The 26,085-nt window shown below is 39.3% G+C and overlaps 1 protein-coding gene across 6 annotated transcripts in view; it reads right to left on the reverse strand.

The window, feature by feature from the left end:
* The window catches only part of PTPRC (protein tyrosine phosphatase receptor type C), a 66,195-nt gene extending 54,860 nt beyond the window's left edge, over positions 1–11,335 (reverse strand). For 5 of the 6 annotated variants that reach the window (XM_075422310.1, XM_075422307.1, XM_075422306.1 and 2 more), the window contains exon 1: positions 10,871–11,101. In XM_075422310.1, the coding sequence (XP_075278425.1) occupies positions 10,871–10,937 (67 nt within the window). In that variant the 5' untranslated portion in view covers positions 10,938–11,101. Of the gene's footprint in view, positions 1–10,870; positions 11,102–11,319 lie in introns of those variants that run through there. The other variant, XM_075422305.1, reaches the window with a different exon arrangement.
* Positions 11,336–26,085: the final 14,750 nt, after the last annotated feature.

Consider the following 26,085-nt stretch of genomic DNA (forward strand, 5'->3'; position numbering starts at 1 on the left):
CGCTCTGTACATGTGATTTCTTAGTTTCTAAAAACATCCTCCACCCCCCCAGAAAAATAAGAAACTTCATGAAAGGGCACAATACTGCTCTCCCCAGGCTTTATCAGCGGGACTGGGATGTGTGTGTTTTGTTGCTCAGATCTGCCCCTTGGGCTTAAGGGAGTACCAATAGCTTTACAGAAACATTCATCTTCTGTATAGGACAGTGCTAGAAGACTTTCATCAACGAGTTTTGCAGGTATGTGCCGACAGCACAGGAGTAGTGAAACTCAGGGACCTTGGCTGCTATCTCAGGCCTTGCAGTATGACCTAGAGGCTTTCTAGATGTTTTTTGTGTCTTTCTCTGTCCCCCTTCTTTCACTTGCTCTGCTCCCTGCTGCCATCTCAGTCCCAGCATCCAATCTCTTCTCTGAAACCAAATTCATCATCCTTCCTCTGATGCTTTGGGGTAGCAGTAGCTGTACCATCACATCCTGATTCCTTGTCCCACAACACTGACCTCCTCTCATTTGGCTTCATACCCAATCAGAACTTTTTTCTGAATGTTAATTCTTATAGCTACAGAAAATTTCACAAAAAAGACAACGATTGCATTCACTAACACTGTAAAGCCATGACACCAGCCAGAAATCAGAAGATTTATCACTCTATCAATCATTGCAGCACTTTTTAAAGACTACCATAAAGATCTTTACTGATTTTTTTAAAAAGTATGTAGGGTTACAAACCTGTTTCCTGCTACCTATGGTTGCTCATTGTCACAAGGATAAGCTGACCTAACAGATAAAGCTCAGATTTTACAGAAAGGCAGTATTATTAAACTGTTATTACACAATACAACAGCTTCATTCAAGACTCTACTCACAGCTATATCTCATGATCACCTACTGTAATAGCAGACACAGCCATTCCAAACCCTTAGTATTTTACAACAAAACCTTCTCACTTAAACTTGCAGCCATCCAGAACCCAAAAGTCCTTATGACCCTGAACTCCAACTCAGCAAATGAAACACAAGCAATTCCACCAAAAATTCCCCGCACCACACAACCCTTCTGGAGAGTTCAATAAATATTCTATACTGTAATACAGATCCAGATCACACTTGAATTCACAAAATCACAGAATCACAGAATGTTAGGGGTTGGAAGGGACCTCTGTGGGTCATCTAGTCCAACCCGCCTGCAGAAGCTTGGGTCTATAGAGTTCACCATCAGACATTCAGGAAACATTATGTCATCCTCTGCAACCCTGCAGATAAGTTGTGTATTTCTTTCTCCTTTCTTTTTTCAAGAGAAATGAGTTATAATCCAATTTTTTTTTTTTTAGTCTAAATAAGTCTATTAGGTCAATTACAGGTAGAAATTAATTTATCATTGTTACTATTTATGAGCACTTAGGTATGAGAATGCTGAATGCAACATAAAAATTTTCTGAACTGAAAAAAATGTATTTCCTCTCTTTCATATACAGATGCTGTTCATGTTAGCTCATCTCCTGCAGATAGAGTATCTGCTACAAGAACTGAGAATTGGCGGGGTGAGCTTATATGCTCTCCCGTACAAGAGAGTGTATGTGTATGTGTGTGTGTGTTTGTAATACGTCATCTACACATTCTGTTGTTTGTTTATCATATTTCACTCACTGGTGAGAGAATGCAATATGTTAATGAAAGGATTAAACAGCTGGAGAAAATAATCATTGCAAATAAACGTAGTGCCTTTATATGTGACCTGATTTTTTTTTATTGTTTCTATACAGCAAGAGAGGAGCTTTGGAGCACTGTAAATTTTTACCTGCATCTGTTTTATCATTAAGAGCTATCCTTAAGGAATATATGCATCATTTGTTGTCACGCAAAGATGTTACAAAAGCACCATGTTAGACCTGCAATATATGGACATATGTAGGAAAGTTTCTTTTGGATCCACGGAATAATTGATTCAGTTGTATGCTGCTTTGAATAACATGTTGTTTGTCTCTTTCTCAGAAAACGAAGTAAATAGCACAGGGGATTATGCCAGCTCTTTGGCTGGGCACATACACTACTATTAATTTTTCCCTTATCTGTCTTTCCTCTTGCCTCTATACCATTCCTTTTTAATAAGTATCCACGCTGTCCAGAATTGGATCATAAACCCTTTGAGGACAAGATCATATTTCATCCTACATTTGTACAACACCTGGCCCAACAAGAATGCTTGATCATGACTGTGGCCATTAGCCCTAATATACACACAGATACAACAGTCACACACACACAGGAGCAGCTCCTTCCTGACTTTCCAAGTGTTCTGTATTCACAACTTCATAAAAAGTTTCAGAAAAGATTAACTTGCAGCTGCACACTCCAATTTTTCATATCGTCTCAGTGACAAGCACGTGGAGGTCTTCTGAAAATCTGATCACTTTCTTCTATGAAGAAACAGTTTTCAAGTATTTTGGAGCTTATAGTCAAACTTTGGGGTGTCTCCACTAAACAGCTTTCTCAGGACAGCTACAGAACTTTGACTTTGAAGAGTGGACTTTATTTTCCTGTTCTAATCTGAAGCCAAAAATAATTCAACAAAATACAGTAAAAAACCCACAAAGATAAAATAAATTCTGTAAGACACTTGAAAGCCTTTTCCAACTTTCCACTGACATCACCACTGAGGTAAGAGTTAGGTGAGCAGCAATTCTGTTACGAAGAGAAACAGAGACCATCAACTGCAGAGAGAGTCGCCGAAAATGGCATATCTGACATGCTCAGTGTTATTAAAATGTCTTCACTGCTCAGTGAAGAGTGTTTTTTAGAAGCTGTGGTTTGCAGGCAATCCTTCCCTTGCCATTTAAGGTACAATCCTGCAATGACGACACACTTGTTGACATGTCTGGAGCAGAATCACTTCCACGTTGTAAATGGCTCTCTTCCCCGCATTGACACAAAAACTTAAACAAGCCACTATGCCAAACACTTGTCTGTTCATTCAGGGTGGTGCGAAACTGAGTCTTAACAGGCCCTTATGCCTAGCATTAATCACAGCAGGAAGGCAAATGCAGCTGTCACTTTTTTATTAGCTTTCAGAATAATCTGATTCTCAAATCTTGAAATTTTTGTAGGACCTTCTCTCCTGAACTCTTCTATGGTTTCTAATGAACTGAATACATCCTGTGTTAATTCAAAGGGCATCTGTAGGTGAGATTTCCATAAATATTATGCCTCTATAAATATTATATTACTACTTATTAAAGCTTATCTATTTTATTGCTTCTAAATCCTCATGGACAAACTGGTCAATCTTCAAAAAAGTATGAAGTGCCAAATTCAGGATGCCAAACATTGCTGGATTTTATGAAAGTTTCACCTCCAAGTATTACAAAATCTCTAAGTATTACAAAACTTTGTTCCATTACTATGAAGGATAAATAACTCTTTAGAGATCGCACATTCAGTTCCTTGAACTGCCCCCCTTGTATTCCACTATAACCTTCTGAACTGTAAGTACGTAAGTTCACACTGGGTTAAGCTGTTCTTATAGATTGAGCGTATTGGGTATCTCTCAGAAATGTTTATTTCTAAGACATTTGATTAGCAGACTAGGACAGCAAAATCAGAAATACTACTAAGTTGTACTAATGTATTTTTCTTACTGCTGCTTCACATCTTTCCCTCCAACCTCAACCACATTTCATACTTCAAACTAACACACTAGACTGCAGGTGTGTGGAGGATGTAGAAAAGTCTTCCAGTTACGTTGCTGCACAGTTGAGCGCAGAAGCATTAACGAAACTGCAAACGAGGCCAAGTATTTTCATGTACTTATTGGGCAGTCTCAGGAATCATAAATGTTATACTTCCACTCACACACAGATACATGGCATAGGCATGCACGTTATTTAGGGATGAGGGAACTTGCATATTGCTTACAAGAGACGTCAGGCAACAATCTCACAGCCATCAGGGACCAATCAAAAAAAATGATACATAATTTTAAAAATATATGTTTCATTATCATTTAAATTCTTCCAAGAAAGAGTGATACAAATAAAGAAATCCTGCAGATACTCTATCCAAAACTTGTTAAAACCAAAAGATTTCTCTAAGATGTATATGCACCTGATTCTGTATTCATTTTAGACATCTGAGGTCTGTCCCAAGAAGATTAACTAAACTGCTGCAGAGCAGCATTGGTCATCTTTCCTTCAATTATGCGAGCATCTCTTTTTAAATCTTATGCTGACAGAGTCAGCTTGGACTGCCTTTCTCTAGAACAATTGGTTTATGTTTATAAATGCTACCACTGAGACTCCTAAAACACCTCATTTACTAGACAGGCTCACTATTGTATTTACCTTTAAGTGTGGAGGATACTTTGTGTAACATGAAGCCTTTTGCAGGTGTGGTCCGTTTAGCACACCTTCTCATCTCACCCGCAGACATGGGAAGTAAAAAGCTGGCGGTCCTGTTCTTATGCCTCACAAGGACTCATTGACCAACTTCAGTTATTTCACCCGACATTGGTTAAAATGGAGATTACAGTTGACATCATGATGTTTTAGAGAATTTCAGATTTGCTGAAGTTAAGCACGGTCTGGGTTGTTCTTAGCACAAAATTATCAGCCCCCTATTGACAACACCTGTGCTTTAGGACTGAGAACAAGGTAGAAATTTATCTACAAGTCACTTATTTCATACTTAGTTTTCTTTGCTCAGATATACCTTTCAAAATACTCTAATGCACAACCAGTTTCTTCAGATTAATTTGTGATAGTTTACAGGTTGCAGCAGACAAGCATCCCTCAGAATATTTAAGGAATTAATGGCTCTACATTATGCAACAAAGTAAGCGTTACTACCTTCAACTTAACAGATGATGAAACTGAAATCTGGAGAAATGAAAATGACTTAACACTTCACACCATGAGTGTCCAAGACAGCCTAGACTGCAGCTGACTTCTGTCTCTTAGATCTTATTCCAGAAGCTTGGCTATGCTCTGCCTTTTATCTTACCATTTTTTCCACCTATACATGTCTCAACTCACAAGCATCCAGAAATAGTTCAGGGATTAATACTATCTTAAATATTCCATTCACAGCTTCTGCAATGTATGTGATTAACTGAAAAGGCTTTACTAGCCATATATTTTTGTGTCATCTCAGCTCTGTATTGTACTACATTTCCCCAAGTAGAAAAGTTTTCAGCTTATATAGCATATACATGCTTCATTTAACGAACTGCTATTTTCTTATACGTTGTACAGAAAGCTTCATTGTATGGCTTCATTATTCTGTTAGACAGCTAGTTTGATTATTTCTTTTTGTCAGGAAAAGAATGTCTTTCAAAAGGTAATTAAAAACATTGCTTCATGGAGTCCACATTTTTGCAACAACAACAAAAGTCATTCATGCACAACAAAAGATACCTCTAGAGCTCTGTGCAGGGCAGTGGGATTATAAATGAAGAACAGACAGATTGTAAGAGAAGTCTTTGAAACTAGAGAATAGAAACCTAAGCAAGCAGGCTAGCCAAGGAGGCACTGACACGGAGGGAATAACTGGAAGAACAGTACTCCAAAGTAGTGGTATGAAAGAAACGAAAAGTGGATCCTGTTAGCTATACAACACTACAGATATTACAAGCTGCCACTGCAGTGCTCATAGCTAGTTTCTAAAATCCTGGCACTGAAGGCCCCAAACTGCTTTACTTAAAAGGGAAAGAAGCCTGGAAATAGATAAAATGCTGTAACAGTTACTGAAACACCAGTGAACAAGTTCTGTTTGCAAGTGTATGGATAGCCTGGAAATACATCAGGACACACAGTACAACAGTCTGAGAGAACAGTAAAGTTGCAGTGAAAAAAACAGCTTTCATAACTATGTCTGTTATTTTAATCTTGACATTTACAGGAGGAAGTCAGAGTTTTGCCACTTTAAAACTTTTTACCGTATTTTGCGCAAAAGCAGTTCAGGGCCTAAACTGAGCTTTGAAGAGAGCAAGCTATTCCCCCCAAAATGCTTTGGATGTTTTACACTTCATAAGTTTGCCTGAAAGAAATAATGGCTTGATTTCTAGTTATATATGATTAAAGATGAATAAATGTGAAAAATGGACATCCTCAGAAAGCAGCAGAGCTCAGCGATAATTGCTGTCACCCAGGTAGATCTGGCAGTCACAGCCCCAGCAGCCAGCTCAAAGGGCATGTCTGTCCTGAGCAGGCCACAGACATCCAGTCCAGCCCTACCTAAGCTGTTCCAGTGCTGTAACGCATGTGTTCTTGCTAGGGTTTCAGAAGAGTTCACTCAGTCACAAGGAGCTGAATTCATGTTAGCAAGCCTTGCCCAGCACATGACACTTTCCTTCAGCGCCTCTCATCTCTGCTCTCAGGCGCCATCTCTGCAGCCATCCCCCGCGGTCCTCACCCCTGAGGCTGGCAGCACGGGAGGAATAGCCACCCCAACAAAGGGGAATGACAGTGGCAAGACTCATGGTAAACCTGTGCTGCAAAGCACGAGGTAATGCAGAGACACTCAACTATAAATGAGGTAGCTGAAGAAGTACAAAGAGAAGTCAAGACATGACAGCAGAGAGTTCATCTTTGGTTAATTTGCTCTGCCTTCCTGGCAGGCCAGATGTATGCTTATGAATATTAACTCTTCAAACTAGATCAAGAACGTAAACAGAGGGCAGAACATTTTCATGGCCTGCTGTTCTTCTTTCCTTGATCCCAGCATGATACAGTATATACCACAATACGGCTGCACAGTGAAAGAAAGCAAGATAATTTTTATGCACTATATACAACGCGTTCACAATTCTAGTGTGGAGACTGCCTACTTTTTTAATGCATACACATGCTCCTAGAGAGGCAGGCAGTTCTGCAGATAGGTCATGGGAATCAGAAAAACAGAGCTTCATTCCTCACAATAGGAACATTTTGAAAAGTCACTTCATCCTGTTTCCTCCCCCCACTTCTGCCTTACCTCACTATATATGCAATGTTTCTAACCCACTCACTCTTGCTTTGTTCTTCAGAACCTAAATATATAAATGGAAGTTCACCAAATTAAAACTAAAACTAAAGGATGTAGTTCTAACATACCATGCCACCGAGAGCTGAATTTTCTTCAGAACTGGTCTCTGCATGGCAGTTTTGCAGCTTTAGGTCTATACTGGTAAAAAATTGTTACCACATCAATATACTGATGTGAGCGAATACAGAATGACTAGCAAATGTCTTTTCCATACTACGTAACAAATACCCACTAGTCCAGAACCAATGTCTCTTGCTCTATCTACAGTTATTCTCAATAAACCACAACAACCCAGACACCTGCTTGTTATGTTTGTGCAGGTCTAGGTGAATAGGTAAAGAAAACTACATGTTTGGTTCAAATCAGTAAGTAATCCTAGTCCAGAAACCATTTAGCTATGCTAGTGTGCTGCTGTGCTCCGATCCACTTGTGTCCTGCTGGTGGCTTAGGTACAACACCATTATGAAACTGAATGGCTTCCAGTTTAGAACTGGCTTGCATTTGGCCAGCCCAGGAAGAGAGCAGGACTGCCAGCATCCCTGTGGATACACAAAGTCTCAGTCCCAGTTGACTTTTAAGAAAGTATTGGAACTGTGCAAGATGTGAAAGCAGGCAATTGGTTTCAAATGTTTAAGCAGTCCCTGAGTGCAGGACTCTGGGGTATCTATTCCAGAAAGCCTTAAGTGCACCACTAAAAACAAAATGATAGAGTCCTAAACACAACCTGCAGTGGGATATCAATAAGAGGGAAGACATCAGAGGCAGTGCTCTAAATCCTTCACTTCCTTCTACCTTAATACCTATCCTCCTGCCAGAGCAATTCCCCTTTTCCTTTAACCTACACATAAAATGAGCCAATATTACTAAGTTCAGCTACTTAAAAATTAGGTCTGCCAGACTCTTTCCAAAGGGATAGACCAATCCATGAAAAAGCTTTTCACAGAAAGTCAAAACCCTAGGATGGCCTATACTGATGCTGACGTCTGTGCAAAGAAAACACAACACTTGCAGGTGGAAGCCTCCACAGTTGGTAGGCGTGGAGACTGCACAGCAGCAGATTTCATGTGCCTGCTTGAAGCTTGGTACTTTTAATGAGGAAAATAAAAAAGTCACACCCAAAGATATCAAGCAATTATTTAGTTTTCTGAAATAAAGGAAGTGGCCCAGCAGTGGGTGAAGGCTTTTGAAAGCTGTCAAATTGCTGATACTTTTGTGGAGAGTGGGGGATGAACCCGAAATAATGACCTAATGGAAAAAACAGCGCTTGTCCTGCAAGCTTTTCTTTTTTTTTTTCTAAATGGGAGCAAAGGGGGTTTTCCGTTTTTGGTTGTTGGTTTGGTGTTTTTTTTTGGAGGGGGCGGCACTGGGCGGCGGGTTGTTGTTGTTTTCTGGTGTTTTTTAATTGGGTTGCCTTGGGTGTTTTTTGTTTTGTTGTTGGGGTTTCTTTGCATAAACAGGCATTCATGCTTGTATCAGGTATGTTAGCATAAGATTTTTGATTGGGAAGTCAGCCTAGATATTAGAAGGTGTTATGTTATCAATCTTACTAAAGATTTTAAGCAGCAACTAAAGATTTTAACAAAGCTAGCTATTCCATGTAGGTAAAGTTGAAAGACTAATAAACAGTGCACAAAAACGTGATGAATTTAATGGGATGTTTCAGCACTGCAAATGTTTACAAGAACACATCAAACTTCAAGTCTGGTGTTTATTGACACCATATATTGGTATGTATGGGTACATCCACAAATACCATTACTCATCTATTTCTTACCAGGATAACCAGCTGGATACATGTTTTTCATCTGGAGGATTTACATAGTGAAAAGGCCTTTGTGTAGGCTCTAGATATTTCTGACTTTTTTTTCTTTTAATGTCATTTGATGTGCTTAAAAGTGGCGTGGTAATTACAGGAAATTAGAGATGTTTTATAGGAAGTCTTCACTTGTGGTGGAAGTCAGACAACCTTAAAATTTCTCCTGCTAGGTCTTCAAAATCACTAAGTACAACAGGCTCTTAGAGAATAATAACAATAATAATAGTAACAACAAAACAAGTCCCGAAGCCCACCGAACACTTACTAATAAGCACCTGAAAACTGTTCTTGCTGTAAAACCAAAGCCTACATCACCCTTTTTGAATGTTGCTCCTCCATTAACAAAATCCTCCTTGGAGGCAGAGTAATCTACACAGCAAAGAAAGTATAATGGTTCTGTCACCCAGACAGAAGAATCAATCTCTGTGCCAAACTACATCATGAAAACCAGATCTGTGAGGTTGAGTACTTTATACCACACTGTGGACTGTTAATTGCTTTAAGAGTACTACAAAGGAGTTAAAACTCATAACTTCTTTGAGGATCTTCTGTTTAGTAAAAGTATGTAGAGAGGAACTGGCTTGAGCTATACTACTGTGTGTGGACAGAGAAAATAACTATTACTTGAAATAAAATACTGCTACCCCTCTTTCTGTCTTCCAGCCCTCTCTGTTAGCTAACACATCAACTGACTTTGGAGGTGGCTAAGAGCAGACAGTAACCTGCCCTTTCTGGAGAAAAGAGAGCAGTGGGAAGTCTTACAAAGACTTATAAAATGGAAAGTAGGACAGCAGATTAGAGAAAAAAAAAAGGACAGAAAAAGCAAGAGATCTTGTTCTTTTCCTCTACAGTACAGCATCCATTTGTTTTCTTATAACATCCAACCGCTAGCAGCCAGATTTATTCAGTACTGCCTCTCTCCAGAGACTTTGAAGGACACAAGAACTAATGCTTAGGCTTCAAATGCTCCTCTTAGCCGGTTACCAACTAAATGCAGATCATTTTCTTGCTTACATCAGGATAAACCTGGAGTTACTATAGTGACATGATGACAGAAGCGTATATAAATTCATTGTATGTGAAAAGAGGTTTCAGCCTTGCATATAATTTATTGCTATTTCAGAATATATGTTTCGAGCCACTTTTCAGGGTGAATATTAGAGAAAAACCTTTGTGTCTGCCATGAACTATCCCAAAATACATTAACTAGCTAAACTGATGGAAGGTACACATATATAAAATGCTGCATGTTCTCTTCAGGAAAATATTTTCTTAAACATAGCTCCATTTTTGTCTTTAGATAAAGTATTATTTCAAAATTAATTGCTCTTGTTGCTGCTCACATTATCTGTCACACCTAGCATGTTTTACAAGATCAACCTCTTGGGCTCTACCTTTCTCTTATAAAATTAAAAAAAGCCAAGCAAAAAATTCACCTGTAGTGGGGTAATTAGGCAGACAATTTAAAATTTTGAAGGCTCTTTAAGAAGCAGTTTTTATAAAATAAATAAATCTATTTTACAAAATTAATATAAAATAAGTAATTTCCCAACTGTGGAGATTAATTTACAATGTTTAGATCTTTTTTAGATCTTTTTGCTAACCCCGCTGCAGTAAAAATCAAAATTTAAGGAAGTGTAAGCAGATTCTGAGATCAGGGAGTGGCTAAAATGGATGAGAAGATTTTTTCTTGAAGGACTTCAACACAGAAAAAAAAAGTAGTGCATTGTGAGATGAAACCAAAGATTGCATTGAACAGGTTTACATTAGAGATCTAAATGTATTCTTTTTCAAATACAATTACAATTTTTTTTAAATGGTTTGTAAAACTCTCACATATGACCATGCGGACGACATTTTAGCCTCATACATTATGCACCAATCTTCCTGATCTAGGTTCTGACACCATTGCATACAATTGTATTCTAGTTTCTGAACAAATGTTATTTCTCCACTTTGCAAAGCTTTTCATTTGTTTAACTTCTACAGTGGACATTACGGGATCAAAATGAGAGAAAGAAATATCAATTTCTACCTACCTTTGACAAAGGCATCCTGTCTCAGAAATACAGCGCCAAATGCTACGAGTTTAAGCCACAAAAACATGGTTATTTCTGGAAATCAGGTGTATCCTTATGAAACAGCATGTGTCTCTCTCTGGAAAGCAAAATAAGTGTTATCTGTTTGCAAAAGAATTTCTCAGCAAAACTTGAACCAAAAAGGAGAATAACTAGGCACATGCACTGCACTGCCTGCTTATCTGTGAAGGAGTTGCTTCCTCTGTTACCCCAAACTAACCACTCGCAAACTCACTATGCAGTTTAGTGATGTCAGAGAAAATTACTTCTGCAAAAAAAATTCTTTCAGTTTCCAGGAAGTCAAGAGGGTTTTACTTAAGTTGCTGCAGTAAAGCTCAGCTTCCTTAATTCAAACGAAATAGATTATTTTCAGCCATTTCTTTCTACCGAGGAACTAAACAAGACTTAACTTTTCAAAGGACTGGATTTAACAAACAGTCATTCTTTGTCTTCGTATTCACTTTTCCATTGCATACATTCACTGAATCTCTTCTATGTTACAGATGCTTCTTGAGATTTCTGTTGAGAGAAGGAGAAACCCAGACCATCAGTCAACAAAACTCTTACACTGGCAACAAGGCCTTGATAAAAATATGCATTCTCACATGAAGTGACTTCTGATTAAGTCCCCTTTAAACATGGGATATATTTAATCTTTTCTCAAGGATGCAATTCTAGGTATGACAGTAATACACAACAAATTGATAGAGGCAGTCTAATTCTGTTATCTGTAAAGTTCAGTTCTTATTTAGATAGCTCCGTGCAATTCTTTACCACGATAGCGCCAGAGGATTGTGGTCCCTTTCCTTGAGCAGATGCAAGTTACACCAAAGATATTTTCTGTCTATGTATGCATTGAGATAGTAATCAACAACTTGATAACAAACATCCATTAGACAGTAGATTAAGAGAGGAATAAATGTTGGGATTGCTTCTTTTATTTGAGGTTTCAAAGGTTTTAGAAGAACCAGCAGAATACTGTCACAAGACAGATAAAGAAGGTAAGAAAATATATTTGTGTTTATTCCTCATAAGTCTTTCAGAGACTTCTTAAACAACACACAGGAAAAAGATGCACAAACTCACATAATAATTCACAGATTACATGAGTGAATCAAATCCTCATAAGGTTAAATCCAGCTTCTACATGTCCGGCTTTGAGTCAAGTCTTACAACTAAGGCCAAAATCTTAGCTTCAATTAAACAGTATGTCTCTGTATGAACTGGCTGAAATAATAACTCTATTGTAAATGTGGTCAGAACAAAACTGACATAGTAATATCGCTCTGGCATTCCAGAGACTCCAACTTTGAACTTCATCATCCCGGAGCTGTTGCAAATTGCACTATAGCCATATATTGTCTGCAGCACTGACATCTTGGCCCCTGTTATCCTAGACAAAACCAGGTTAACAGAAGGGCTGAAGTGTGCCATCTGATGAACAGAGTACACAATATCCTATGGAGAATTTCATGTCAAGAAGCAGGGTCCATTTCTACCTGACCTTCCCCAGCAGCTTTATACAACCTCCACTTAACTTTTCAAGCTACGTCCCCAAGACAAATTCCTGCACAGTGGACTTTTTCTGGTTATGTGGTATTTACATAGCCTCCACAGTGCTTAAGTATTGCAACATATCATATATCTTATTCAGTGATAACATCACTAAATCTAGCCATCATACCATACAGGTATAATATTATTACACTCATTCAACAGCTGAGAAGCCATAAATCATCAACTGTTAAAATTACTGACCAAAGTTATAAATGAAATTCATGGAGAATTCAGAGACTCAAATCATATATCATAAATCTCAGTGAAGTGCTAAGAAGAAAAATCTCTCTTTCCAAGAGCAGATCCTTCAGTCAGCAATTTATTTCAGTGCCCGTTTTCTAGCAAGGAACCATTGCCCTGTAACTGAGAGAGAACAAACACTTTCACAGAAATTACAGTGTCTTTGATTTTAGATTAGTCTCAGATGTTTTAATATTCCATCTGCTTGCAGTGCATTTGAAATACAAATCTTGGTAGTCTGTCGATTTGACATTTGTCTATATGGACAACTGAGGAAGAAATAAAGGATATCGTGGTACTGAAACACTGGCTTTTCAAAGACTATAGTTAAGAAGCCAATATTTTTACTGAGAGCTACCATGTACATTTTACTAAGTCCTCAAAACAGCTGCAGACCTGGCCTAAGAAGGAGGAAGGAAGCGTGTGATGAGAAGCATTCTCTCTCAAGATCCCTCCCCTCATAACAAGCCTTTGAAAGCAGGCAATTATCAACTACATACACAAAGCTGGAAGTTACACAAAAGTTCAGATTTAAGCAAAAAATGTAGTCTGCCAAAGGGAATCAGTATATTCTGCTAGCATTTTCATTAGCCAGAAAAACCTAAATGGCGCTGGATATAAAGTTGTGTATTAGAGGACTTCAGAACTGACCGAGCAATCTCAGCTCTACTGATTAACAAATAAGGACAGTGCAGTTCCTTTCAGCCACAAGGAAGGTCAGGATATGGTTGTTGTAGACTTGCTGAGTGGAAAACAGGGTCCATAAAAGCAGTTGCTCCAGAAAAAGAAAGAGAAAAAGATGGTGTGAAGGTGAAATTCCTATAGCCTAGGGCTGGCTGATGGCCAGGATATAAGCTCTTCTGTTTCACTCTTGTGTCAAGCAAAGATTGCTTGAGTTTGCTAGCTAAGATCATTGCATTGTGAGCAAGCCAAAGAACAAAGTATGGAAATTTCAGTTCTAATGTGGTTCAGACCCGTGCTGAAAGCGATAGTATAAAGATGCTATAGTGGGATTTTACACTTATCATCTTAGACTGAGCTCCATATCACATAGGTTCAGTCTGAAGCTTTCTGTAAATTAATATGTAAAGGCTACATAGAGTTACTTATTCTCCATACATATTATTTCCTGTTTCTGGCTCAGCCAGCATTAAACATAAATGTGTTTAAGGCTATTAGAACACAAGAAGTCTTCTACCAAACATAAACTGCAGTTTTCTTCCCAAAGATACATCAAAACCCCATTTTGGGGGGAGTGAGAGAGGGTTCATTTACTCTACCTGAAGATTAAGTAATGGGATATTAAAATAACACCTTTCTCAGGAAACAGCCTTAATTTTTAATTAGCCAAATCATTATGTCAGGATGTAACTATAGCGGTATACTTCCCCTGCACTGGAAAGAATCAATGGCAGGACCATCAGTTTGTACTATTAAGGATTCCTAAAATGACATTAAAAAATATGTAGATGCTGAAGCTTCCCATCTCTTTGGAAACCTCTCTCTTTCTTAAGTTATGAAAAGAGCCAAAACACCCAAAATAAAGAAACAACAACAACAACCCTGTAAGAAGCAAAACTTTCCTTGTCTGATTCACCTATTCTGCAATAAAGTAGATCTGTTAAATTACTATAAATGTCTTCACATTCTGTGCAGTTCAAAGGGCAATTGTATCACAACCACAAGAAAATTCTAAGAATATGAAGTGCCAATAACAATCAGTTTTCCTTTCAGTTTACATCTGAAGACTTTGGAAAAAAAATCACAAATACACACCTACTGCTTCATACCAAAAATGTATAGAATAGAGCCCTTGCAATATAGAAAAAAGAAAGGGAATTCAAAGTAGAAAGAATTAAAGCAATATGTCCTTGCTCCAGATGAGTTGCAAATAGTTATGAAGCAATTCATGAAAATTTACATGAAAAAGCATTGAAATCACAATGATAAAATAATTAGATTAATTCTGTACTAATTAAAGTGTTTTATGACAAATGTTTCTTATATAATGCTAATTATGCCATTTGAAAATGTTTCTATGCTGAAGCTACCATATATTTGTAGATAAATTAACCATCCCAGATCTGGTCTAAACCTTTCTAAAAAAACCAAAAAATTAAAAAGGCAAACAACAAATGAAACAAACTCATAAGAAATAACAAACATAAAACAAGTTGCATTTCAGAACTAGCTAAATAGTCTACAGAAATAAATGCAGGCTATATTCAGCTTCAACAGCTAAAATACACCACAACTGGGTTGACTGACAATCACAAAAAAAAAAAAATTTGGCTCTACTGTGAGAGTGAAATAAAGTTTCGAAGAAACATACCACTAGATCCTGTATATTCAGATACTCAATCCATGCAATGGATTTCTGAAATAGATGATGTAAGGAGGGAGAAAAATCAAATTATTCTCTGGAAAGATACAATGAAAATTCCCACTGTTTTTGATTTGCACTGATTTATACCTGACCCAGATGTCCCACATCAGAATAATGATTGCTGAATAAGCAGATGATGATAAAGATAACATTAACCCTCACTCCCAATTTTCTCTCTTTCCCACCGCGGTAGTCCTTGGCTAGGTCTAATAAATGCTCTGAGCATTTGATATGAGCCCATGAACCAAGAGTTCCCCTCTGGCACAGAAGTATTTCCCTTCTAATCACACATCCGCTGTTCCTGGCAGACTGACTTGAGTTAGATGGAAAGAAGAGTCCCAGCACAGATCGACCTTTCAGTGCCAGCCCTAAACTGTTTCCCTAAATGGAAGAAGGGGGAGGGCAACTGTTCCTGCTCCCAGGGCTGAGTCTTAGCCTTAGGCCTAGTCAGTTGGCCCTCTGGTTAATCCAAAAGGGAGGTCTGGTTCTCTCACCGCTAAGAAGACTGCAGCATTGGAGCAAGGAGTTGTGATCTTCAGCACACTACCACACGCCTATCCTCCTGCACAATCTTTCATAACATATCAGGCAAGAATGCTGTAGTTACTCAATGACTGATCCTAATAGTGCAAAAGCTCTGCCCAGACAGTCTCAGAGCTTGCTGAGAGAGACCAGGACCTCAAATACCTTCCACAGTCACTGCCGACTTCCTTTCTACCACGAGGTGTTTCTGTAGCTCCATTTTGCAAAATGTGCTGCAGAAAGGCAGCAAATCACAGAGCACACTGGGCATGATGTGCTCCTCAAACACTACTACACAGAGCATATCACATTTTTTGCTTCTGAAGTCATCATTACTTAGTGGTGGTCCTGCTTGGCCACGTCTTATCACATTGAGTAGGCAAAAGCAAGGCAGAGGAAGAGAAAATTCAGCTGAATATGCTTGATTCTGTGGTTAAGTAGACTTCCTTTCCCAGAGTATTTCAGCAACTTTCAAACAAAACCAAATGGACAGCCTAGGTTGTATCTGCTCATGCAGAAGCTTACAGTGAAAGAAGTCACTCATGAAGGCAATTGTAGTCAAGTGGGAAACCTGCAAAAAGGGGCCACAGCATTTTCAAATACATCTAAGAAAGACAAAGCATGAGCAACAACAGGAGTAAAAAGGTAGGCCAGATCACAGAATGTTAGAGGTTGGAAGGGACCTCTGTGGGTCATCTAGTCCAAGCCCCCTGCCAAAGCAGGGTCACCTACAGCAGGCTGCACAGGACCACGCCCAGGCAGGTCTTGAATATCTCCAGAGAAGGAGAATCCATAACCTCCCTGGGCAGCCTGTTCCAGGGCTCCATCACCCTCAGAGGGAAGAAGTTCTTCCTCATGTTCAGACGGAACTTCCTATGCATCAATTTGTGCCCATTGCCCCTTGTCCTGTCACTGGGTGCCACTGAAAAGAGTCTGGCCCCATCCTCCTGACACCCACCCTTCAGATATTTATAAGCATTTATTAGGTCCCCTCTCAGCCTTCTCTTCTTCAGGCTGAACAAGCCCAGCTCTCTCAGCCTTTCCTCATAGGAGAGATGCTCCAGTCCCCTCATCATCCTCGTAGCCCTCCACTGGACTCTCTCCAGTAGCTCCTCATCTTTCTTGAAGTGGGGAGCCCAGAACTGGACACAGTACTCCAGATGGGGCCTCACCAGGGCTGAGTAGAGGGGGAGGAGAACCTCACTCGACCTGCTGGCCACACTCTTCTTCATGCACCCCAGGATCCCATTGGCCTTCTTGGCAGCCAGGGCACACTGCTGGCTCATGGTTAACCTGTCGTCCACCAGCACACCCAGGTCCCTCTCCACAGAGCTGCTCTCTAGCAGGTCCGCCCCAAGCCTGTACTGATGCATGGGGTTGTTCCTCCCCAGGTGCAGGACCCTGCACTTGCCCTTGTTGAACCTCATCAAGTTCCCCTTTGCCCAACTCTCCAGCCTGTCCAGGTCTCGCTGAATGGCAGCACAGCCTGCTAGCATATCCATCACTCCTCCCAGTTTGGTGTCATCAGCAAACTTGCTGAGGGTACATTCTAACTCTTCATCCAGGTCATTGATAAAGAAGTTGAACAAGACTGGGCCCAGTACTCACCCCTGGGGGACACCAGTAGCTACAGGCCTCCAACTAGACTCAGCGCCGCTGATGACAACCCTCTGAGCTCTGCCATTCAGCTAGTTCTCAATCCATCTCACTGACCACTCATCCAGCCCACGCTTCCTGAGCTTCCCTAGGAGGTTGTTATGGGAGACAGTGTTGAAAGCCTTGCTGAAGTCGAGGTAGACAACATCCACTGCTCTCCCCTTATCTACCCAGCCAGTCATGCCATCATAGAAAGCTATCAGATTGATCAAGCATGATTTCCCCTTGGTGAATCCATGCTGACTACTCCTCATAGCCTTCTTTTCCTCCACTTGTTTGACGATGACCTCTAGAATGAGCTGCTCCATCATCTTTGCTGGGATGGAGATAAACATAAGCACTTTTCCAAAGCTCACTGCTCTGCAATAGCTTTACTAGGAGGTGGTTCGGGGTGTGTGGCATCTTGCTCTTTTTAGTACAGACTCCTGCCTTCTTTCGTCCCTCCAAGTAACAGTGATGTCTGTGTGTGTGAAAGGGAGGCCGCATGACACCTCTGCCCTCGAACAACTCCAGCATATGCTAATGCAGCTAAAAAGTCCCTTACTGTTCTTAGGGGAGAAGGCAAGGAGCTAGTTCCTATTCCAGTGAAGGGTAGAGGAAAGTAGAGAACAGCCATAAAAAACACTACTATCTACCCTAGAAGCAGGGAGAGAACAAACTCTTCAACCATGTAAGTGATTCTGAGACTCCCCTCTTGCACCCCACAGAGAGTTCCCAAAACCATTCCCTATCTCTGCCTGGTACCACAGAGCTGTGAAGAAATAGACTGGAAAGATGGAGGGAAAGCAGGAGTAGTAGTAACCAGGCTATGTGCAGCATTTTCATAGAGCCACAAGGTAAGTGAATTTGCATCTCAGGTTGGATTGTCCCAGGTTTCCCCCAAAAGACTGGGCCACCCTGTATCTGCTGTCAGGTATCAAATAACAGCCATGCTTACCCTGCACGCTAACATGGACAGGGTCTGAGCCACCCAAAAGCTATCATTCCTGGTGCTTGCTGTGTTCAATGCCATAGGAACTGTGACTGAAAGGCACCAACGAAATTGCACTCTTTCTGTTCTCTCTTCATAGGATTTCACGCTACTCTGTTTCAACCCTGTGTTCACTTCCCTAAGAGTTTAGCCAAATAACAACGGGGCATTCATCTTCCTCATCCAACACATCTTCCAAGTCCAGATTCACAAACTCAATATGGTGTCACCCTGGCATTCATCACAAAGAATTTTAACTGGGTTGCGTTTTTGGGTTATTTTGTTTTGCTTTTAATTCTGGAAATGGTGTTCTCCACTGGTATCTAAACTTGATGCTGTTTTGTGTTAATATGTTTACAGAATGTTGTATAAATTATTTTTTTCAAGAAGCCACCATTGTTTTCTTTTTGTCCAGAGGCCTTGAAAGACTAAAGTACAGAGCATGCAATTCAATAAAAATTAAATCCTCTATATACTCCTTACATCACTTGGATTTAAAATTATGCACACTTCCTTTGTTTTACATAACTCTCCTTGCATGGCAGTCAGCTCTTATGACTGAGCTCAGTTACACCGATGTTCACCATGGCTGCACATCAGAATTAAAGAGTGATACAGAATCTGAAGTTGCACACCTTAGCAAACACTAATGGACACGGGATAAATTCATCCCAAGGGCAACTCTGTTTAGATCAAGGGAGGTACCTCCATAATGCATTTCATCCTGTAAAATTAATTAGACTGCCTTACAGTGAAAACATTGTTCATGTTAAAGAATATATGTTACAATACTCTTAAATTTATATTGAATATTTGCTAAGGAATTTATTTTGCACTTACTTTTCCAGCTTGTTTGCAATTGTCAAGAACTATTTCTTGAAGAAAGAAAACATTTTTACGTAATATGTCATATTGGATCAAATTATTTTAAGGCCAAGAGTAAACAATACATCTCTTTGTGCAGGCATACTGCCATGCTGCAATCAACCCTCAGGCAATGATGATTTGACATCTTCATATGTTATCTGCATGATCTATGTTGTACCTGCTCAGGACAGAGAGCGTATTTTGGTATCCCTGAGGCACTATTCACAATCTGGTCCAAAATGAGCAAGAAGTCTATGATAAGCTCTCAGAAGTGCCAGGTGCTTACTTCTTGCTTACACATAAAATCATTCCAGGATAACACTAAGCACAGTTACTGTGAAATGGGTGTTCTTGAGTAGCTCTGTTTAACATGCCCCCTTGGAATCTGCTGCCCTTAACAGTGGTCGCATACCCATAAGCACCATCAGATTTGTGCTGAACATCTGCTCCTCCTCCTGGTTTTGAATGAGTGCTGGATGTTGAGAACAGCTCGGGACTTAGCTTTGTATACAGTGTTCAAACATTATGCAATGAATGAGTTAATTTCACATTATGAAACATCAGATAAACATTTTTACCCAGAGTGTCTTTTCTTCATATCCTTTCATCATCCTTCCATCATCCAGTTTGAAAGAGAAAATGAAAAGGAGGGACAACACTTGTTTGAATATTTGCTAACCATGGACTACTCCTTCTTGAACTCTCATTTGAAAGAGCCCTTCAACAATGGCAGATTTTTCCTTCTCTTAGTCCAGTTCTCGGGGATTTTTTTTCCAGTTTCATTTCTTCTAGTACTAACCTCTAGATTCTTATAGACACTCATATGACTTTGACTCAGCATATGAACAACCATAGCTTTAAAAAGCAGTGAGCTGAATGCCAGGCAGGCAGCTGTGCTCTGCGCAATCGCACTGAAACTGAGGAGGAGTTCTGCAGCTGGAGGTGCTAAATAAGCTCCCTCCTTGCAGAACATCCCCTATTTCCTTCACCAAATCCACCCTGCCTTTAACAAAGCTGACTACTTGCTTGCTAATTGCTTCCTATTAGATAATCTGCATCTGTCAGCTAATTTTCCTGAATTATATGCAAAATTATACACAACTATATGACACTCTGCAGTAAATGCTGTCTTATCTGCACCATACATAAAGTCATAGTTGTGCCCTATTTGCAGAAGGCCTGACAGAACATGAGTCAAAGCAATAGTAACACCAGCCAACACAAAAGAGCCCGCACAGAAAAAGAAAATGCCTACAGAAACAATCTTTCCCAAAGCATTTCCATTCTAGTTTCAAAATAGCACTCACATACTTTAATGCAGTTCATGTGACACTCGCTTATCTCTTGGACCTTGTCTCCTGTGTGCTCTGTAGCATACTTGGAGACATGTCTGTTTATTCTGAAGCTAGTGCTTGAAATAACCAAACCAGGTGGGGATTTTTAATTTTTGTTTGTTTGTTTTTATTTTTTTTGTTTAAGCACAACTTCAGCTGAAGCAAGCCTGGACCAATGTCAGGGTAGGCTACTGAACCTGTGTTTTGGGCTATCATACAATACGATACTTCTGAGCTAACTGCTCATAAGTCTGTGCCATAAATTAGTAGATCAGCTTGCTTTCTGCAAGTTCTCTGTTGAGATTTCAGTTTTTCCCAAGTAGGTATCTTCAGTGACTTCAACTTATGTGTTGTTCGCTTCTAGCATTGTGTTCTGCTTCCATCTGTGCGGCTTCCCATCTAGGATGCCAGATTCATTGTCATACACTATTAGCTGTACTCTGCAAGTCCTCCTAGTGTTTTGCTATCTGTCAGACGACAGTGCTTATATCCAAGAGTATTTGTGTGCATTTTTCCAATAAGATACAGGATAACTTTATACCAAATGCTTTCCTAACATCCAAACTATGATCATTTTTTGGATGGAAATGTATTTCCACAGCTGATTGCAGTCATTATGGTACAGAAGCACAAAAATGCCTTTGAGCAAGGTATTTACAAACATAAACCATAAATATTTACCTAGAAGGCTAGTCTGTTTATAGACATGCTGTTGGTCACCTTCTGATAGTCCATCTCTTATCCTGCTCCACATTTTGACATGATTTTTCTCTCTAGGGCTGTCCGAATGGGTTAGACAGATGTCTCCAAAGATAAGCATGCGGCAGGCATTACTTCTTCCTCAGTGGCTTGTCAAGAAACTACTGCTATAAAGCTAAAAGACTCTAGAAGATTTCTATAATCTTGTAATATCCATCTTTAAATTTGAAACAGTTAGGAAACCAGACTGATCCCATAGACTTATCTTGCACATCAGGGTCTACGTCACATCTATCTCCCTCAGCTTCCCTGCCTGTGAGCTCTTCAATTTATGTTTCACACACACACACTGTAAGGCATCTTAAAATGTGGCAAGTTCATAACGCTGATACTCAGAAAAAGTCTGTCTAAATATACACTGGTTGTCTTTGTTTATTCTCACACTACAAAAACAACAAAGTAATTAGTACAGGCAGTAAATTCAAAGATTCTTTAAAAAAAAACAGTTATCAAAACTGGAAAGAAACAGTGGCAAATAGCTGACTATACACAGAGATAAACTTTTCTGAGAAGTTTCTGTAGTGTAAAAAGACATCTGTAACACCGAAAATCCCATGAAGCTACATCCTGGGACATATACTTTGGGTATACACGTTTAAAGTATTGTCCCAGAAACACTTTCTATTCAGTCTTGTGAAAGTCCATGTACCTTGCTTATCTTCTCCTTTAGTAGAAGTGCTAAAAAATCTGATATTATCACTCATCTTCCCTGCCTGACATAAAATGAGTCAATGTTAAAAAAAATTACTATACAGGTAAGAAACAGGGGAAGGGTAAGAAGCAAAAGTGAAAAATACATGAGATGCAATGCAGCAGCATGGAAAGAAGGTTACTTGCTGCAAGTTATGTGTACTTCTTGGTCAAAATATTTCAAATTGATTAGGTGTTTGCAATCATAGTTACATTAAATCCAAATTTACTAAACTATCAGCCTCCTCATTTTCTCTGCTACCTCCATACTGGTATTATCCTTTCTTTTAATGAAAAATGTTATATGTCCTGAGACATAGAAATCACTTCCTGCGGATTAAAAATGACAATGGAAGAGAAAAACTGAAGACAATACTAGATTATTCAGGAAAGATGAGATCTGCAGTTAGGACCTACCAAATTTAGGATGGTCTGGTTGATCTTTGTAGATCACATATTCATTTGGCCTTCCCCAAAGTTCTACAGTATTCAGAAAGTTCAGTGAAAATCATGCTACTTGGGCACACCGGTGTCTAATCTGAATGAGAACTGCAGAAGTTAAATCTGAGCAAAAGTGAAAGAGAGACTCAATTAAGCATTTCAGTTTCATTAAAAGAATTAAAATGAGTATAATATAAAGTCATTCACACAATTTCAAATGCTTCTCTTTCACTTCTTGTTAACAGGCGTAATTAAAGTCAGCTAACAGTGGTGTAGAAATATTGGGAATACACAGTTTTGAAGTAACAGCCAAGTAAACAGTAGGCTCTTGTGTGAGACAAATTGTGGCAGATAGCCAAGAAAATACTTGAGTGACTTAAAGACAGGTAAGAGAAAAGAAAGCACTGGGAAAATTAAACACTGAAATAAATAGATTTAATTATTTTTGTTTTACAGCTTATTTCTACTTCACTGTAGGTTACTTTTTAATAAACACTCAAAGACATTTAGCACAAATTGGCTATTTAAACAGAAAAGCTCAAGAAACTTATTTCTGGGGCCTTATAAACACATACAATGTGTTTTCTGCATACGATGCAACGGAATAGTCAAAAATAACCAAAAGAGGATAGTGGTGGAGGGGCAGTAGGGAAAGCTTGTAATCTGTCATGCTGAAACATTCCATGCTGTGATATTCTCAAAACACCTGGAATTCTCAGAGTATGTAAACAATTGAATCATAACAGGAATAAACCAGTATCAGATTCCTTCAGTTCAAGACAAAAACCCTATCATGTCTCACAAAGAAATATCACAATTTCACAACAGCAAATTTCATAATTTGTGCTCATGTGTACACTGCCAAAAATCTACTCTCTGTAAAAAACATAAAAGGCCTAGTATCCCTATTGTTTCTTCAGTTTGTTTTAAAAAGTGATAAAGTGTTAGCAGTATAAATTCTGACACATCAAGAACAGCTCATTTTTCTCATATCAAGCTCAGACTGACATACTAACTAAGGTAATATCCTCCGCCCTCCTCTCAAGATCAGCATAAAATATTTGCACATCCTCTTTCTGCCTGACAGCAAGTGTCGTTTCCCATACTTCGTAAATTAGGAAATATCACAGAAGATGAAACTTCATTAAACAATGATTTGGCAAGAAGCTGTGTCTGTCATCATCATCGTCTTCTCACAAGAAGATTCACTTTAGAATTTATGAAATTCCGAGTTAAAATGCAGAGGCATTATTTAAAACTGGTTTTTTATGCAAAACAAGGAAAAATTGCTAGCTACACATCGCCGGTTCCCAGAGCAAAGTCAGTCTATGCAGCCTCTAAAGAGGTAAACAAAAATTAAGGTTTTTCCTTCAGACAAAGGTATACCAAGAAAGATACGAAGCTCATTTCAGTTTGACATCACAACTGTACATTCAGTTTATGATGTTCAGCAAGTTGCCCCACACTCATCAATGGAGACACATTCTGGAGGGGTGAAGTTTCTGACAGATTTTACCCACCCCTTCAGTACACTGTCATTTTTGGTGGAATAGACCAACCACTATGGAAAAATACAGATTCACAAAGAAGTTTTTCTCAGAAAAGCAATTAATCTGTTGATTTTCCTTTCCTTCTTCTACTGTACACAGGAAAATAATTTAGAATCATAGAATCATAGGTTGGAAAAGACCTCTAAGATCAAGACAGATGATGACAGTGAACAAAATCAGACCAGCCTGCCCTCCATTGTCTTTGATCCAGAAAATCCTTCATGCTATTACTTGCTCTTGGAATCTTCCTTTCTCCAAGTTTCCCACATTAGCCTGAAAAAATACCTACCACTGTTTAAACTCTCTCACTACTGTTCACAGATCTTAAATCATAAACCTTTCAGATCAGACTTACACTTCCTTCTAGCTGGAAATAATATCTTTTGCATACTACTACAATATTCGGACAGTGAGAGCACCAAATACCAGTCCTGAGGAAACCGAGCTCCAAGCAAATCCTTGAGTTTGGGGAGTTTGGGGTGAGGTGGGGAGTTCAGTCTGCATTCTGTTTTGTTTGCGTGAGGAACACGAGCAGGGTGAGAAAAGAGAAGTTCCAAAGGGAGGTGAGAAGAGCTTTTCTCTGCTGCTTCCACAGTGGCCGCTGCTCGGCTCCAAGGGCTAACAGGAAGAAGAAAAAGTGTTTTTGAGAGAGTCTGGGTTTGATATATGAGCAGGCTGCATATGTACATACTCTTTGTACAACCATCCAACCACATGAACCCTCTGAAGGTCATGCATCTTTACTTTTTTACCTATTTTAAAGAGTTTTATGATTTCAATAATGTTCAAATTAAGGAAAAAATAGTTTTCTTTACATAATATACAATAGTTAAATTGTGTATAACGAGTTTTATAAATTATCTAGACTAGTCTTCAAAACCTCTTAAAATTGCTTATTGATGAAGTAAAATCTGAAAAGCAAAAATAAAACCTAAAAGTCCTGTCAAACAGATCACCTGTCTTGAATCCAAGCAAATACCAACTTAAACTACTGCTGACACTACTTTTTATGCTGTTTATGAACAGTTTACGTATTAGAAGCAAATTTTGTTTAACTGCAACATTAGATACGTTTAATGCATTTACTGTTAATTATTCCATGAAACATCAGCAGCAGTGTTTTCAAGACTGTCAGATTAAGACTATTAGGCCCAATAAAGCCTATCTATGTGTATATATCTCTATATCTATATACATGTATACATATCTGAAAAACAATAAAAACTCCTGACTGCTGCTTTCTGCTTTGTCTTAGCTTGGCCTACAAAGCAATGCTGCTCTCAGCTTTCCAAGCTGGTTTCACTTTCTGGTTCCTGTATGATAATCACCAAGGCCCAGCAATGGGGCAGGGTTGCAAAATTCAGAACTGAGGGCCTGAATATAACCTTCTTTGCCAACTAAGTGAAATCCAGGCTATATCAGTGAAGTGACAATTTCGTTCATGTTGTCTCTGGTAGATGTCTTTGAAGATGGGCTTTCTGGAGATCAGCTAAGGCATTTTGGTGCAGCCCACTGCAGGTCCCTGAAGTTAAGAAATACTATGAGAGCTGAAAACAGCAGTGTTGATACACAGCCCCCCCCCCACTCCCCAATCTCAGTTTAACATATTGAAACAATTTATGTCAGTGCATGCCTTCTTACCTTTGCATTTCTTGGATGAAAAGGCTGGTCCTTTGGGGACAGTCTAATTAATATCTTGGATTTCATTTTGTACATCAGAGGTACCAAGCTCCTTGTCACCAGTCTGGCTTTGTATCTGAAGTGCCATAGGAGCCAGCGCTTTCTTACTAGAAGTAGGAAAGTACAGTGACAGACAAATACTACCCAAATTCTCATCTAAGGACAGCAAAACTTTTTCAGTCAGTTGCCTCAGGTTCTTCTAAATTGACAAGCTGGTTTCTTAGCTCTTGTCATGATACATTGGGTGATTTGAAGTTTGCACTGAACTAAAGCATACATGACACTGACTCCCAGGTCCTGCAGGACCATCAAACCCTGCTCTGGGGCAATGGAGGGGCTGCAGAAGTGTGCAGAAATTTGAAGTTCTGTCCAGTCCAAGTGCTGAGAGCACATCTCTCGCTCTGCCTGTCCCCTGGCTGTTCTTTCAGCTTGTTTATGGCTTGCAGTTGACAAGATAGGACTTGAACATGTTGTACAGAACCCAAATGCTCCATTAGATAGCCCTCCCTAATGCCCCTTTTCAG

This window comes from Opisthocomus hoazin, chromosome 6 (genome assembly GCF_030867145.1).
Source record: "Opisthocomus hoazin isolate bOpiHoa1 chromosome 6, bOpiHoa1.hap1, whole genome shotgun sequence".
Taxonomy (NCBI): Eukaryota; Metazoa; Chordata; class Aves; order Opisthocomiformes; family Opisthocomidae; genus Opisthocomus; species Opisthocomus hoazin.